General features: G+C 38.0%; 1 protein-coding gene and 1 long non-coding RNA gene across 2 annotated transcripts in view; both read right to left on the reverse strand.

Annotated features, from left to right (window-relative positions):
* Positions 1-2,313: 2,313 nt before the first annotated feature.
* The window catches only part of LOC123308022 (ubiquitin carboxyl-terminal hydrolase), a 30,186-nt gene continuing 17,363 nt past the window's right edge, over positions 2,314-15,136 (reverse strand). The window contains exons 6-7 of the mRNA XM_044890544.1: positions 2,568-2,699; positions 2,314-2,512 (exon numbers count right to left, since the gene is read on the reverse strand). Of these exons, the coding sequence (XP_044746479.1) occupies positions 2,423-2,512; positions 2,568-2,699 (222 nt within the window). The 3' untranslated portion in view covers positions 2,314-2,422. The remainder of the gene's footprint in view (positions 2,513-2,567; positions 2,700-15,136) is intronic.
* Positions 10,393-12,516, reverse strand: LOC123308133. The gene is made up of 3 exons (XR_006537060.1): positions 12,231-12,516; positions 11,867-12,000; positions 10,393-11,254 (listed from the first exon to the last, which is right to left on the reverse strand). It is a non-coding gene; the product is annotated as an uncharacterized LOC123308133 (long non-coding RNA).

Genomic DNA, 15,136 nt, shown 5'->3' on the forward strand with positions numbered 1-15,136 from the left:
AATGAAAACAGAGAAAAACTGAGAGCGAACGCAGAAAAAGATTCCTTATCAACAAATTATGAACTGAAGTGAAACAGATGTTGCAATATGTGGTCTTACCAGCTTTTAGGGCTGTGTCGATCAGGGTATTTTCGTAACCCGGGTCGATCGCGACCCACCGGCTCAAGGATCGGGTCAAAAGATTCGATCATTTCGATCACAGAACCCGAATATGCTAAATTAACTCATTTATCGTGTATCAAGCCTGTTCAAATCTGATCGGGCTCAGAAATGAAAAGAGTGGGTTCTAGATTGTGGTCAGAAATTATTTTAACGGGTTTTTTATATATGAAATGTATTTACTGTAGTGGACTGCTTTTTTTTTCAATATTGACATAACCACTGCCCTCTAGCGGACTTTATCAAAGACCACCAGTAAGAAATGAAATGTTAGAGAAGGTTTTCTGTACTAGCTGTTGAATTGAAAGGGGAGATGGCGCAAGTGTTAAGAACCCTCTGGAAGACGCTCTTTTTCAAGTAGGTACTTGAGATCGAAAAGGCAAGAAATTCCTAATGAAGAAGGGATTCATTAAGCGTCCTTTTTTGAAACGAGTTAAACCGGTTTTTCCTGTTAGTTAGTTTTTTTTCCTAGAGTGAATTTTTGAGTAAGGCAAAGCTTGTTTTTTTTCTTTATTTTGTTCAGTGAATTCCATACGTAAGTTACCACTCATTTCATTATTACCGTTTCTTATTTTATTAATTTGAAGGTTTTATTGCGAATATGCGGTTTTGGGTACTTGATGCATCATATTAGTTTCCATTGTTAAAGTATTTCGTTAATTACTCGAGGGCCAATTCCGTCCGTCTCTATTTTATGTGCTTCACACACAATATAACTCATTTTCTTTATTGTAGATAATAACGTACTTTCTGAGTTTTTCTTTCTTTGAACACGTCATAGGGACGCCAGACGCCATTTTGGACGCTACCCCTTTTTGCTTCCAATTCTATTCCATTTATGATTTGAGGGCTAGTTATTATAATAAACTTGTTTCATGGTGGATGCGCTTGTGTTATATAATGTTCATAGTATTAATTTCTCAATTTCTACATATTTTTTTGTGCTTATCTTATGAATACGTGTAAATGTCACTGAAGCGTCCCCAAGCCAAGCCAATGATTCGATTACTTAGGTACGACCAACAGGGTAAATACTGTAATTGCATTAAGGACCCTTAATTATCATTTTTCCTTTTCTTTTATTATTATTATTTTTCTCTTCACTGGTGGAATGGTCAATACAGGACATATTTGAACAACCCCCTGACTGAACCCTACCCAATTCAGAACTGTTGTATGCTGAACGTAACTCATCTCACTGAAATATCGGTTAAGAGTCATCATTAAGGAGCTGATAGCTGTAGATGTAACCGATTCCACCAAGTGTGCATTTCACACGAGATTTTCTCTCGCCAGTTGAACCTGTTGCCGTAGCTACGTAAAATCATACCTGTATAGGATATTATGTAATTGCTGCTGTTCTAAGGGGAGGTTTTCTCGCAGCTCTTTTTCCTCCCCTCTGCTGCGCCCTAGAGCTATGACATTGGAGATCGTCTCCAATGAAACCCGAAATAAACGTTTCTTGTTTGGGTTTAAATGTGTTGTTTTCTTTCGAATCTCCCAACCTCCCGTAAATTTTTCTATTACTAATCAGGGTAAGTACGGGTCGAACTCGAATATGACCGAATGATCGAAATGATTGGGTCATTTCGAGATCGGTGACTCGATAACTCCCGCACGGGTTACGATCGAATTCAAACGATTCGATCGATCGTGATCGATACAGCCCTAGAAGGCATCTGCGGCACTTTCTTCGTATAGTCCGGGAGGCAGGGGCTTTTTTTTTCAAGGAATTTTATCCCCGCTGAATTTAATATTGTAGGTTGTAGTCACATAGCAAATGTCGAAACCGACCGTCAGCTTCAATACCACAGGTGGGTGCGGGCGTGGGATGCGGCGGAACTTGGAGGAGGCGGAGGGTGGAAAATACGTCAGTCGAGCTCGTGAACTTGAGAAAAAAATTTTAAAATCAAGTGATTTCATCCCGAATGAAAATACCTCCATATGATTTATTACATACATGGAAATACAAAAATGACCGTCAGCTGAGTGTCTAGCGGGGGAAAGACCATCAGTCAGAGCAAAAATGTATGAGCGCGTTCATGCATTTATACGGCGCGCGGAATTTTCAATGGTCTGACTGACGGTCTTTCCCCCGCTAGGCACGCAGCTATAACATTCCAATAAATACTATAAATAATGAATAAAAACATATAAAATATAAATGCCAAGCTTTATTTAATAAAAAAAACGATTAAACAATGAAAGAACAATGCATATGTGAATATGAATATGTATTTTGCAGCCTTTGGTGATTTCCAGTTTATTCAACACTGCTAGTTAAAACCATTGCGGTGAAATTAACATCTTCATGGTCTCTTGCTATGAAATCCTTGCACACCTTCGCTGCATCCTACGCATGAAAAAAAAATTATGACAGAGAATCTTAAAAGAAATTCAACTATTACATTGACGAAAGTTTGTCTCGTTGTTTTTCCATGATTAACAGGGAATTCTTTCCTTCCATCAAGTTCATAGAGATAACCACCTTTTTCCACAAATGCAACGAAATGATGATTCACTTTTTCATCAGGGTTCAGCTGCAAATAGAGTAGAATTTAGACCAAGTAAAATGGAAAAAAGATAAGGATAAACGGTTAGTTTACATATTTTTGTGCGCTCAATCGCACAGAGAAACGTTTGAATTTTATGATTGGCGCTTACAGACATGCCAAAATTGTATGATGGATGCTACTCTTTTATATTTGCGTATGGAAAAAAACCCTACTATCCACTCTCCGCACGCATATGCAAATCAGGGCTTTTTGCCGCATGATATTGGAAAAGTACTACTTTCCAAACATCAATGTGGAAAGTAATACTTTCGAAACGCTAGTAGGAAAACAATATTTTACGTCGAAAAGGCTACGGAATCGAAGACTGGTCCAAGTTGCCAACAGAAAAAATGTTGAAAAAAGGAGAATTTTACAATGTTTCTATTATTTATAAATAGATATCCGTGAACATGGGTTGATGGATCAAATTATCGATAAATAAGAAGAGAGTTTCGAGGCCGTGATTAATTTCTGAATAATGAAGAGTTCACTGCGTACAATATTTGAATTAAGTGGCGGGTGCTTGACGAAAAACCATAATGAAACTAAAAACTGAATTATATGATTTTCACTAATAGTCCGAGAGCTGGCAGCAAAAACAACTACCTCATAAGTTACCAAAGGTTTGGTTTGGCACTTTGGTTCAACTTTATTACCAAAACTTGAAACCGCCCGTCTGCCGGGCGTGAGTGGTCGCCTTATGAAATAAAAAAAATTGAAAAGATGAGAAAAAATCGATTGGAACTTCCTAATAGTTACCAAGATGAATGTTGTGTCAAAATGGTGTAGGATCTTAACTGAATTGAAATCGTAAGCGTCTGCCAACAGAGGTGGTCGCTATTTCGAAACAGACGCTGTCAAATACAGGGTGGTTCAGATCATAACCAAGAAATTTTAACCACGTATTCTACATCAAAAATAAGCCCTAGTTTGCCATATAAACATATGTCGAGACATGTTTCCTCTCCGAGATACGGGGTGTTAAAATTATAGAAAAAAAAAAGTTTTTTATAAATAACTTTCACACTGCTTGAAATATTTTTATGAAATTTGAGACATAGGTTTGGAGCGTAAAAGAGCACTTTTTGCATAATATCATTTTTTTTTTATTCTACCAGTGGCGTCCGTACTGCAGCGAGACTGAATATTTTCAGATAAAAAAATGATACGCCACTGGTTTTTCCGGCAATAAAAATTACTTTTTGAATCCTTATTCAATTTGGAGCAACTTCGGTCTCTTGACTTTTTGCTGTACGAGGCAACGTTTCCGGTTAAAAAAATAAAACACATTCTCATGCATGAAGAAATCGCCAAACTTGAAGAAGATGTTCGAAGTATGACCCATTTTGCTGAACACATAATTCACATCGACGTCTAATAGACCCGACAGCAGCAGCTAAATTTCGATTTCTTAATTCGTCGCAAGCATTTTAAATACGGCCAATAAGTTTTTCCCTTGAGTTCACAGTCATATATTTCTTTCAAAAACCCCCATACGAAGTAGTCCAAAGGGGTAATATCGGGGCTCCGTGGAGGCCAACTGACTGGCCCATTACGTTCGATCCATCTTTCTGGAAAATTATTATCCAACCAGTTCCTCACATTTCTATGAAAGTGGGCTGGACAACCGTCAAGTTGAAACCAAGCCGCTAACCTTGATTCTACTGGAATATTTTCCCACATATTTGCAAGCTCTGCCATTAGAAATTGTAAAAAATTTTCACCATTAACTCGTTCTGGTAAGAAATAGGGTCCAAATAGGTGATTATAATAAACTCCAAGCCAAACATTAACACTAAATTCTACTTGGAAATTTCTTGATCGAATGGGATGTGGATTTTCGTTGGCCCATACATGCTGGTTATGAAAGTTTATCACGCCCCGACGACTGAAACACGAGTCATCAGTCCATTATATGGTATTTAAAAAGTCTCTATTCTGCTCAATTGAACAAAGAATCCATTGGCAAAAAAATAACCTTCGCTGTTCATCACCTTCTCGTAAACCTTGGACGGGTTGCAAGAATTTTTGACATAGAAAATCGAAGTGTGCGAGCTGCTATTCGACTGCTTGTTGTTGGATTCCCATCAAATTCACGAAGTATCCTCCATGGCACACTTTGCTTTCCACAATAAAGAAATTGCAGTCTTTTATGCTTATGCTTGTATTGAAACGAGTAATTGGAAACCAAAACTGTCATTTAAGTTTTTTAATCAAATTAATCTACCCTAAAAATAGGAGTTGGGTGTGTGTTGAATTTATCTGATCTTAGAAAATTGCTACAAAACCGTAGTAACCTTTTTATTGCTATATCAAATTTTTGCGATTTCTTCATGCATGAGAATGTGTTTTATTTTTTTAACCGGAAACGGTGCCTCACTCAGCAAAAAGTCAAGAAACCGAATTTGCTCCAAATTAAATATGGATTTGAAAAGTAATTTTTATTGTCGGAAAAACCATTGGCGTATCATTTTTTTATCTGAAAATATTCAGTCTCGCTGCAGTACGGAGGCCACTGGTAGAAGAGAAAAGAAATGATATTATGCAAAAAGTGCTCCTTGACGCTCAAAACCTATGTCTCAAATTTCATAAAAATATTTCAAGCAGTGTGAAAGTTATTAATAAAAAACATTTTTTTTTCTATAATTTTAACACCCCGTATCTCGGAGAGGAAACATTTCTCGACATATGTTTATATGACAAACTAGGGCTTATTTTTGATGTAGAATACGTGGCTAAAATTTCTTTGTTATGATCTGAACCGACCTGTATTTGACAGCGTCTGTTTCGAAATAGCGACCACCCCCGTTTGGCAGACGCTTACGATTTCAATTCAGTTAAGATCCTAGACCATTTTGACACAACATTCATCTTGGTAACTATTAGGAAGTTCCAATCGATTTTTTCTCATCTTTTCAATTTTTTTTATCCCATAAGGCGACCACTCACGCCCGGCAGACGGGCGGTTTCAAGTTTTGGTAATAAAGTTGAACCAAAGTGCCAAACCAAACCTTTGGTAACTTATGAGGTAGTTGCTTTTGCTGCCAGCTCTCGGACTATAACATGAGTCGTTAAACCACGACACGTATTTCGCTATCATAGTAGCATTTTCAGGTGAGTGGAATTAAACTGAAATAAATTCAGTTTATCTCTTCAGTAAACAGAGCGTGTCAGATTTTCATACAGATGGTTAATCTCGGTGTTGTAAACGTGTTGACCCATTAATCTGACACTAATCACGGGGGGTTTTCTTAATCTGACACTTTGAAGATGATAAAAATTCTTTTTTGGCGAATATTTCCCTGCCTGTACCTCTAATCGTTTTTGTATTCATTATGAAAGTTGTAGATAATAAAATTCTACACAACTTTTGTCTGAAGCAATTTTACATACTCTTAACCGTTCTCGAGTTAGAGGGCGATAAGGGCGAGAAGCTTAGCCACACATGCGAAAGAGCAAGGTCAATGTAGAACCCCAGTCCAATCTAAAATTGTCAAAATGACAGGGTATTTCTATGATGACAATTTCGGAATAAGTCACGAAAACTTGTTGTCTCTTACTGAACCTTAGAATGTACGATTTTCCAACGATTTAATTTTCGATTCAGCATGTATCGCTTAACACCTCGCATTAATCGCCATATATCTCAAAAACGTTTGAATGTAGAAAAAATTGCTCTAAACAAAATTTGTAGAAAATGTTATGCTCTACAACTTTTATAATGGATGCGAAAAAGATTTGAAGCTCAGGGCAGGAGATAATTCAAAAAAACGGATTTTTGTGATCTTTATGGCCAATTTTTATTGTTTCGGCTTGCTAAAACTGCCAGATAATATTTTTTTAGTTATTCTTGAATCATTATCTTCAAAATAAGAAAAAACGCCACCGCGCTCGAGAATGTACACGTGACGTTTTTTTTGCAACTTTGCCGCCCTCCCACACATTTTCGACACGCTTAAATTGTCAGATTAAGAGAATATATACTTTTCAACATTTGATTAACCACATATATCTTAATCTGACACGCTCGAGTATGTACAATGATCGTTTTTTTTTTACTATTCTGACAGGCTATCCTAGACAATTCCCCCTATATACAGGTCTAATTTTTAGTAGAGGTACTCTACAGGGCCCAAGGTATGTCCCCTTATATTAATTTGACACGCTCGAGTAAATCCCGAATATCCCTCTTCGGCTCCCCACTATAAGACGAGTTAAGAAATGCAGTATTTGCAGTGAACTCTAAAAGAACTGGAACGGGCGGAACGGCATCTCGATGCAGGAAAACTGAGGAACTCTCAACTCTCGAAGAGGAAGGAGACATCAGATTTGCTGCTGAAATATGGACTGGAGGGAATAAGATCCAAGCCCTCAATGACTATGCCCTAGAGATATTAGCAAAATATGGCAGAGTCAGAAAGAAAGGGCGTGCCCCTCCCGGAACGTCCCCTCCAACCTCTAGGAGAAAGAAAAGAGCTGCTGCCTTCCGAGATGCTCAGAGAAGGTGGGCCACTAATAGGAAACAGCTTGCAGAGGAGATCATCGAAGGAATGGACCCAATAACTCAACAAGAGAGGCCATCCAAAGATGACATCGAGAGAGAATACAAGAGCATCCTCTCCAAAGATTCTCCGCCCGATCCAGCTCCTATAAAATCAAGAGTAGATTCCATCAACCTGTACCGGCCTATCACCGAAGAACAAATTGCGGAGAAGTCAACCAAATAGGGGGCAGCGGGCCCTGATGGTATCACTCTACGAGAGGTGTCCAAGAGTCCTAGGCACAAACTTATACTTCTTTATAACGGTATGCTGCAGCTAAGGTCTGTTTCCAAAGAAGAAAGATGATCTGACCAACATTAAGAACTGAAGGCCAATTACAATATCAAGCCTCCTCCTGAGGATATGCAATAAAATTGTCAACAAGAGACTGATGGAGGTACCTATTAATACGAATCAGAGAGGCTTCGTTAGTGTGGATGGGGTCTTCGCCAATAACATGTCCCTCCACACTATCGTAAAAGCGAAGAGAAGAGCCAGGCGAGGTTACTGTATTGTTGCGCTAGATATCTCCAAAGCGTTCGACACGCTGTCCCATGCAACGGTGGAGAAGGCTCTACAACGCAAGGGCATCGACAAGAAAACCTGTCGATATATCATGGCAAATTACCGAGAAGCTTCCACTACCATATCTTGTGCTGATGAGGAGATATGCACCTTCCCTATTAAGAGGGGCACAAGGCAAGGCGACCCGATGTCCCCCTCCATCTTCAATTTCCTATTGGATGAGGCGATAGAGGAACTGGAGCAGCAGTCTGGCATTTCCCTGGGTGATCAGGCTATCAGCTGCATGGCCTATGCTGACGACCTGTTGGTGATGTCGGATGATGTGAAGTCGGCAAGAAAACTCCTGAATATCTGTCAGAATTTCTTTGACCTGCTCCACCTGAACCTCAATGTGGACAAGTGCTTTGCCATGTCGGTGGGGAGAGCACCTGGATGGAGACTATTCGTATATTCGACCAGCCAATTTCACATTTACGGCAAACCCGTCCGACAAGTAGGTGTGAAAGAAATGATGGAATACCTAGGAAATAAGTTCTCACCCATAGGAATATCTAAGTGCTCAATTACCAACTTAAGAGCACAGGTGGATAGAGTCTGTAGAGCCCCACTGAAACCTGACCAAAAGCTCCAGATTTTTAAATTCCATCTGATCCCTAGGTATATCCACTCTCTGCAGATCCCCCAAGTACATCTGAAAACTTTAAAGGCAGCAGATAGAGCAATTAAGTGGGGCATAAAGAGGGCGCTACACCTGCCCATCCACGTAAACGACGCATTCATCCATGCACCGCTGAGGGAGGGTGGCCTGGGAGTATTCTGTATGCGGGACAAAATCCCCATTATAATCTCACGCAGGATGCAGAGACTGAGAGAAGTTACGCCAATTCTGAACTGCGTCGTGGAGAGCTCCTCAATATGGATGAACAGGGTGGCCAGGATGATAAAACCGCCAAACGCCACCACTGCCATGAAGGACGCTAAGAGGGCCAGTGAACTCCAACAATCTTACCATGGCACTGGACTGGATGCACTTAAGAACCACAAGATGTGCAACACGTACATTGATAACCTCCCAGATACTGGTCAGGTGAGGACTATGTACGGGCAATACAGCTGCGGTCAAAATGTTTACCAACTGCTGGCCTGCCGTGGAACCAAGGACCAGAAGGCGTGTGCCGGGCAGGATGCAGGCAACATCACACTCTCACACATCCTGCAAAAGTGCAGTTTCATGCACTGGGAAAGAATAACTAGGCACAACTACGTCGCTTATCGGCTTGAGGATATAGCGATAAAGAACGGCTGGCAGGTGACGAGAGAGCCCAGGATTAGGGACAGAGAAAGGAAACTTTTACAGCCCGACCTTCTGCTAATTAAAGATCAGCACGTCATTGTATGCGACGTTTCAGTGAGCTGGGAGAGCCCAGAGCCTTTAAGCATGGCCTATGCAGTTAAGAAAGCCATATACTCCACTCCCACCTTCCTAGAGAAGGTTGAGGAACTCCACCCGGATAAGACCATAGAGGTGCTTCCACTGACTGTGGGAGCTAGAGGAGGATGGTGCCCTGAAAACCGCAATATCATCAAGATGGTTGGCGCTACAGATGCGGACATTGGTGACATTATCCATACCGCACTGAGGGGTGGCTGCATCATACATAAGCAGTTCAACTGCGTGGTTTGGCGCTGTGCCCGTAGGGTTCGCGAAGTTCTTGTTTAGTTCGTTCCACTGCAATACCTCAGTGGTAATGCTTTAACCAGTCTCGCGTGTGCGCGAATTGGTTGTGTATTCGGGCTACTGATGCGGGCTGTAAGTGCGGTTCGAGAGAGTTTGTTCGTGAGCTTCGTTCTATACTTGGACGTATTGTATTCTCTCTATTTTTTGTCAAATATGTCATGTACTGAACTTTTATCTTCTGTTTTATCTATGGACCTGACATTTTCTACGTCATCTCTGAGGTCATGTGGCCGAATAGCATAGGAATATCTTTCCACTCTGTTTTTTGTATTTTCCTTTGCTGTGAACCGCCTTTGTATACTGCCTGTAGTCTGAATATTTAATAAAGCCTTATAACAGCGGCCCAACAATTGGAGTTGAACAACAGAATAACCCACTGGAGAAACACTTCTGGAATTACTCAAAGAAATTCGTGATGATTTCACCGACCTTCACCAGAAAACTGCTAAATCGAACCTATATTTACGTCTCAGAAGATGGTTTAAAAATGTAGAAATGAGTAAATAACTTTTCAAAATGGTTCATGTATATTTTTATTACTGAATCGATACGGTAATGAAATAATTATCCTTGTCGATCTCAACAATATATTGTTCAACAAGATTATCAGTTTGAAACATAGATTAATAAAACAGGAGATAGAGCATTTCGCCAAAAACGCATTAACAAAATACTGCCATAAATATTAATTTGGATTCTTCGGGTGGGGGAACTGGACAGGGGCTGATTCAGAACTACTTGCACTGAATATTTCAGATAGTCGACAATAATTTTATATCGAATGGAAATTAAGTATGTTTTAATGCTAAGATTTGGAGTATTTTTTTTTTGACAACTATTCAAAGGGATATAGAACTAGTAATACCAAAACACCTTGTGTGAAAAATAATTTATTTTGAATACAATATTACCATATACTAATGGTCAATATGACCCTAGCCTTCATACAAATTATTTGAAATTTTATTCACCAAGTATATACTAAAAACTAAAAATTACTGTCTTCAAATTAATTCCCTTCACAATGGTTAATTCTCAGATCAATAGAAGTGGAAGCAGCTGAATTTTATGGAATTTGTATAATGAGAATCTGAAAGAGTTTGTCATTGAAGAAATTCTCAAGTCTTTTGAACAGATTAGGCGGAATGAAAAAGTAATGTTAAACTATAAACATCTACCAATGACTGTGAAATCAAAAAGAAATCATTATTGCATAGAGTTACCCATGAAAGAATCCCTAAATTCGTGATAAAGCATCATTTTTTTTCTTTTATGAGCAGTTACAAATTCAATTAAGTTATATTGCATATCAACTAATAAGCAGTGTTTTAAACTTCCATTTTCAGCAACTCAAATAATTCAACAAACTGCTTCCCCCTTCAAATTTTCATACCACCACAAAAGTGCTTTTGGGTGTTGAAGTGTATCATAATTAAGAGCAATTTTAACGAAACTGTAAACTTTAAATAGATAATAATGTTACTTTAAAGCAAATTGTTTGAGGTCATTGCCATATTTATGTTTTTTATGCATGCAGCTGTCTTCAAAGAAATTTTTCATAAGGTATTTGCCTCGGCATTTCAAGCTTTCATCTTCAATTTTTCCTCCCAATGAATAGACAACAGCTTGTAGGGTAGCAAATTATTTCTTGAATTACTGACGACACACTCGTCGTCTCAAATCGGTTTCGACTTCAATTAGCTGTTTTTCAATTTCTGTTCTCCGCGTGTTTATTCCTGCAAAAATTTTTCTACTGAAATTTCACTTCGAAATATCCTGATAACAGACATTTTCATTCAATCTAATATATAAAATTCTCGTGTCACAGTTTTCGTTGCCATACTCCTCCGAAACGGCTTGACCGATTTTAATGAAATTTTTTTGCTTATCCGGTATCTATGAGAATCGGCCAACATCTATTTTTCATCCCCCTAAATGTTAGGGGTAGTCCACCCCTAAATTTTGTTTTTATTTTTTAGACAAAATTTTTAATTTCTATTTTTTTATGATACATACATAATACATACAAAAAGAAATTATTTATATGGCAAAACAACGTTTGCCGGGTCAGCTAGTAACTCATAAAAATAATGGGAATATCCGAGCTCCATTTGAATGGTCATAATATTGTGTTCATAATTACAGTAGTAGCATAATTTTTACATTGCCATTGAAATACATTTTACAAATGAAGAAAACTTTTTTGATTATCAAAAACTGTTCAACGCCGTATGCCTCAAAACATGACCTTTACTCATTTTTATGGATTTTCATTCCTAAGATGAGTTCTATTAACCATAGTAGTTTAGAGAATTTTTTGTACCACCCTGGGTGGGTATGTATCTTACTTGTTTTATTCTTGAACTACAAGACACTTTCATTTCTGCAAATACTGAACTGGCATTCATGTTTGATGATTTTGTTCCCATTTTCCTTCCATTTTCTTCAAAAACTCCAGTACTGATGACAGGCACAGTATTGGCTATAATTAAAGTATTGTTGAAGCAATTAAAATCTCGTTCTACTGTTCATCTTGAAATCAGGAAGGATGTTTGTATAAAAAAGCTTGATTTATTATAGGAGAAAGAGAATCTACCAAATTTCAAGTTCACCTCAAAACTAGAAGTTGTCAGAAATCACTTGCAAAATTCCAAACAAAGTGATATTCAGACAAGAAAGCGAGTTAAAAAAGTGGTAATGTACCTATCTTACCTCACTCGGGATGGCATCTTTTTCAAATTAACAGTAAAAGTCGATTTCTCCCATTATACCGAAGTCTGGAGTGTAAATTATAGGAGAAGTGTAAATTGTTTTCAAGACCCGCAGTCTCTGGTCTGGCTTTATTTCTTGGAAAACTTAAATTTAAATCAATTATTTTAATGTACAAACTCAACATTTCAATGTAAGCACAAATCACTAGATCGTATTCAAATTCAAACAGAATTCGACCCTGGCGTCCCCTAAATCCCTCCCTTGATTTCATAAAGTCGTGAACTCAAACAAGAATAAAATATCAAAGACTTACCGGAATGAGTGAATCGCTTTCCTCTTCCATGTATAAATGCACTTTTATTTCAAAAACACTTTTTTACGGCACATCGTTGCATATTTTCCAAAATATTACGACGTGAATGATTGAAATAATATTTTGACAATTACAAATACACACGCCGTCTAAGAAATTTTGAAGCGATCAGAAGGGGAATACAAGCGAAAATTCATTTCATTGGTGGTTGCATGGAGTGGGAATTATTGGAAAAATGAACAGTCTGGAAAATAGCTTATGTTCCATCTATTTAATCTATGGTTTTAAAACTACATACAGCGGGTTTCACAAAACGTTGATTGTTCTATCAACAATATGACAGTCACTCGATTTCCAAAACGAATTCGCTGAAACTTTTTCATTTCTGAATATTTTGAAGAAGTGGAATCATTGAATGGATGCATATAGATCATAATTTGATGAGAGAATGATATTCTAAATGCTCGTGACTGTATGATCGATTGAAGACCTGTACCTGGAACATAAAGTACCTACTCCGCCGTCAAGTGCCGCGAGCATCACAGAAATATTTAATATGGAGACGACAATTCTTCGAATTGTTCCATCAGTGCGTTCTAGTCAAGAATCAGCGAAGGAATTCACACAGATGCTGAAACATATACACACAAACTGTAAACCGGTTACCACAGATTACAGAGTAGAATAGATCTGACACTCACGTTCTACGATGAAAAATACAGTTTATCCCGCCCTCAGCGCCCCCATGCGGTTGCCACCCAACTAACAGGGAGAAATGTCGGTATAACAGGAAACTGCAATCGCATGGCGCGAAATTTAAATTAGCCCATCTACTGGTATTTTAGACGTCGATAGAATAATATGGATTATTAGGGCGAATTTTAAGGAGAAATAAAAATTGTCATGATAAATATACATATATTGATATACCCAGCACAGGAAAAAAAATATGGAAATACATAAGCTATAATTATGGCAATGAATATATGAGCAGAGGTAAAATGTCAATAGGGTCACATATCTTCGTAAGACAATAATTATAATAAACAGTAATATTATTGTTCGTAGGAAATGAGGTTGAAATTATTATATCTTCAGAAATCTTCAACATTATCCAAAAAGGACACAATGTTTGTTGGGAGTCGGCAATAGAAATCAAAAACAGCATGCCAAAGCTTAGAATGCATTAATAATTTGGAAAAGAAAAAATTACTTGCCCAAAGACCTATGTGGATTTTATATTTTCCTGCAGGAAAGATTTCAAAGTCTCTAAACAACGACTCCCTGTTTTATCTTCCTCACAGTTAGATCCCCAGGAATGTACTGACATGAAATTAAATAACTATAGTTTTGAATGATGAAATAAAGTGTTCAACATTTGGGTCAGTATTCCTTACTTTATGTGCTCTAATGTACACAAAAAGGTTTTCTAAACAATCTTGATTGAAAGCCCCAGTGAGAATATATTTAAATTGATAATCATTGAACAGTTTTTGCCTAAGGTAAACGAATGCTTTCAATGTTGTCACTATATTCTTCAAAGTGGCCACCACAATGGATCTTTTCTTTCGAGGGCAATAAAATGAAATACTGTTGAAAATTTGTATCGCCTGCTCCCAACAAACATTGTGTTCTGTTTGAATACTAACCGTCTTCTTTAAGAGTTTCGCAGTGGATGTCCAAGCTCTGGATACATTCAACAAATCAAATAACTCTTCTAAGAATAGTATAAAGTCAGCAGTGTCGATAGCCTCTCTGGAAAGCTGAAGCGGATGCTTGATTTCTAAAAAGAAAAATAGTGAATTTTTGTATTATTATGTTTGAGAAAAAAACTTACCCATTGAGAAATGAGCTTCATCATTGACCCCACGGAGTGGCTTAATACCTGACTACACAGTTTGACTTTCATTTCCATTAACACAATTTTTAAAGGGTTTGGTTGGATTGGTTTAAGTATAAACGATTAATGTTATAATTACGTGGTTCTTTGAATCAAACATTTCTTACAAGAAAATCGATTTCCTGATAAGACTGTCGAGTTCAATAAATGGGTATTTTTAATTTACTCTCGTATAAGATCTCGTTTGTAAACAAGAATTTGCATTAAAACATATTGACATTGACACTGTTGGCGTTCACAAATCCAATATGTCAGAATACAGTAATCTGTGGAGAATATGATATATATTTTCGTATGCAGAGTCACATAGCGATTGATTGCAGAACTAAAAACCGTATTTGGGGTGGGGGTAAGGAAGTGTCAAGCCCCTGCCGGTTACGGTGTTATTGTACCTCACCAGCACCCGTGCAGTTAAATACATCGCATTCGGGGGATGGTGTAGGATTCTACAGAGTAAGTGAAGCTTGGTTCACTCTTGGTTGGACAAGTGGCGCGTTGTGATGAGGATTGATACAGTGACTTTATCAAACACAGTGGCGACAATTGGAAATTTAGCAAGAATATGGCGGCTTAGAAGCACAAATTTCAATGCTATGATCTCCAGGGGCTTGACACTTCCTTACCCCCACCCCAAATACGGTTTTTAGTTCTGCAATCAAACGCTATGTGGCACTGCATACGAAAATATATATC

This window comes from Coccinella septempunctata, chromosome 1, assembly GCF_907165205.1.
Source record: "Coccinella septempunctata chromosome 1, icCocSept1.1, whole genome shotgun sequence".
NCBI lineage: Eukaryota > Metazoa > Arthropoda > Insecta > Coleoptera > Coccinellidae > Coccinella > Coccinella septempunctata.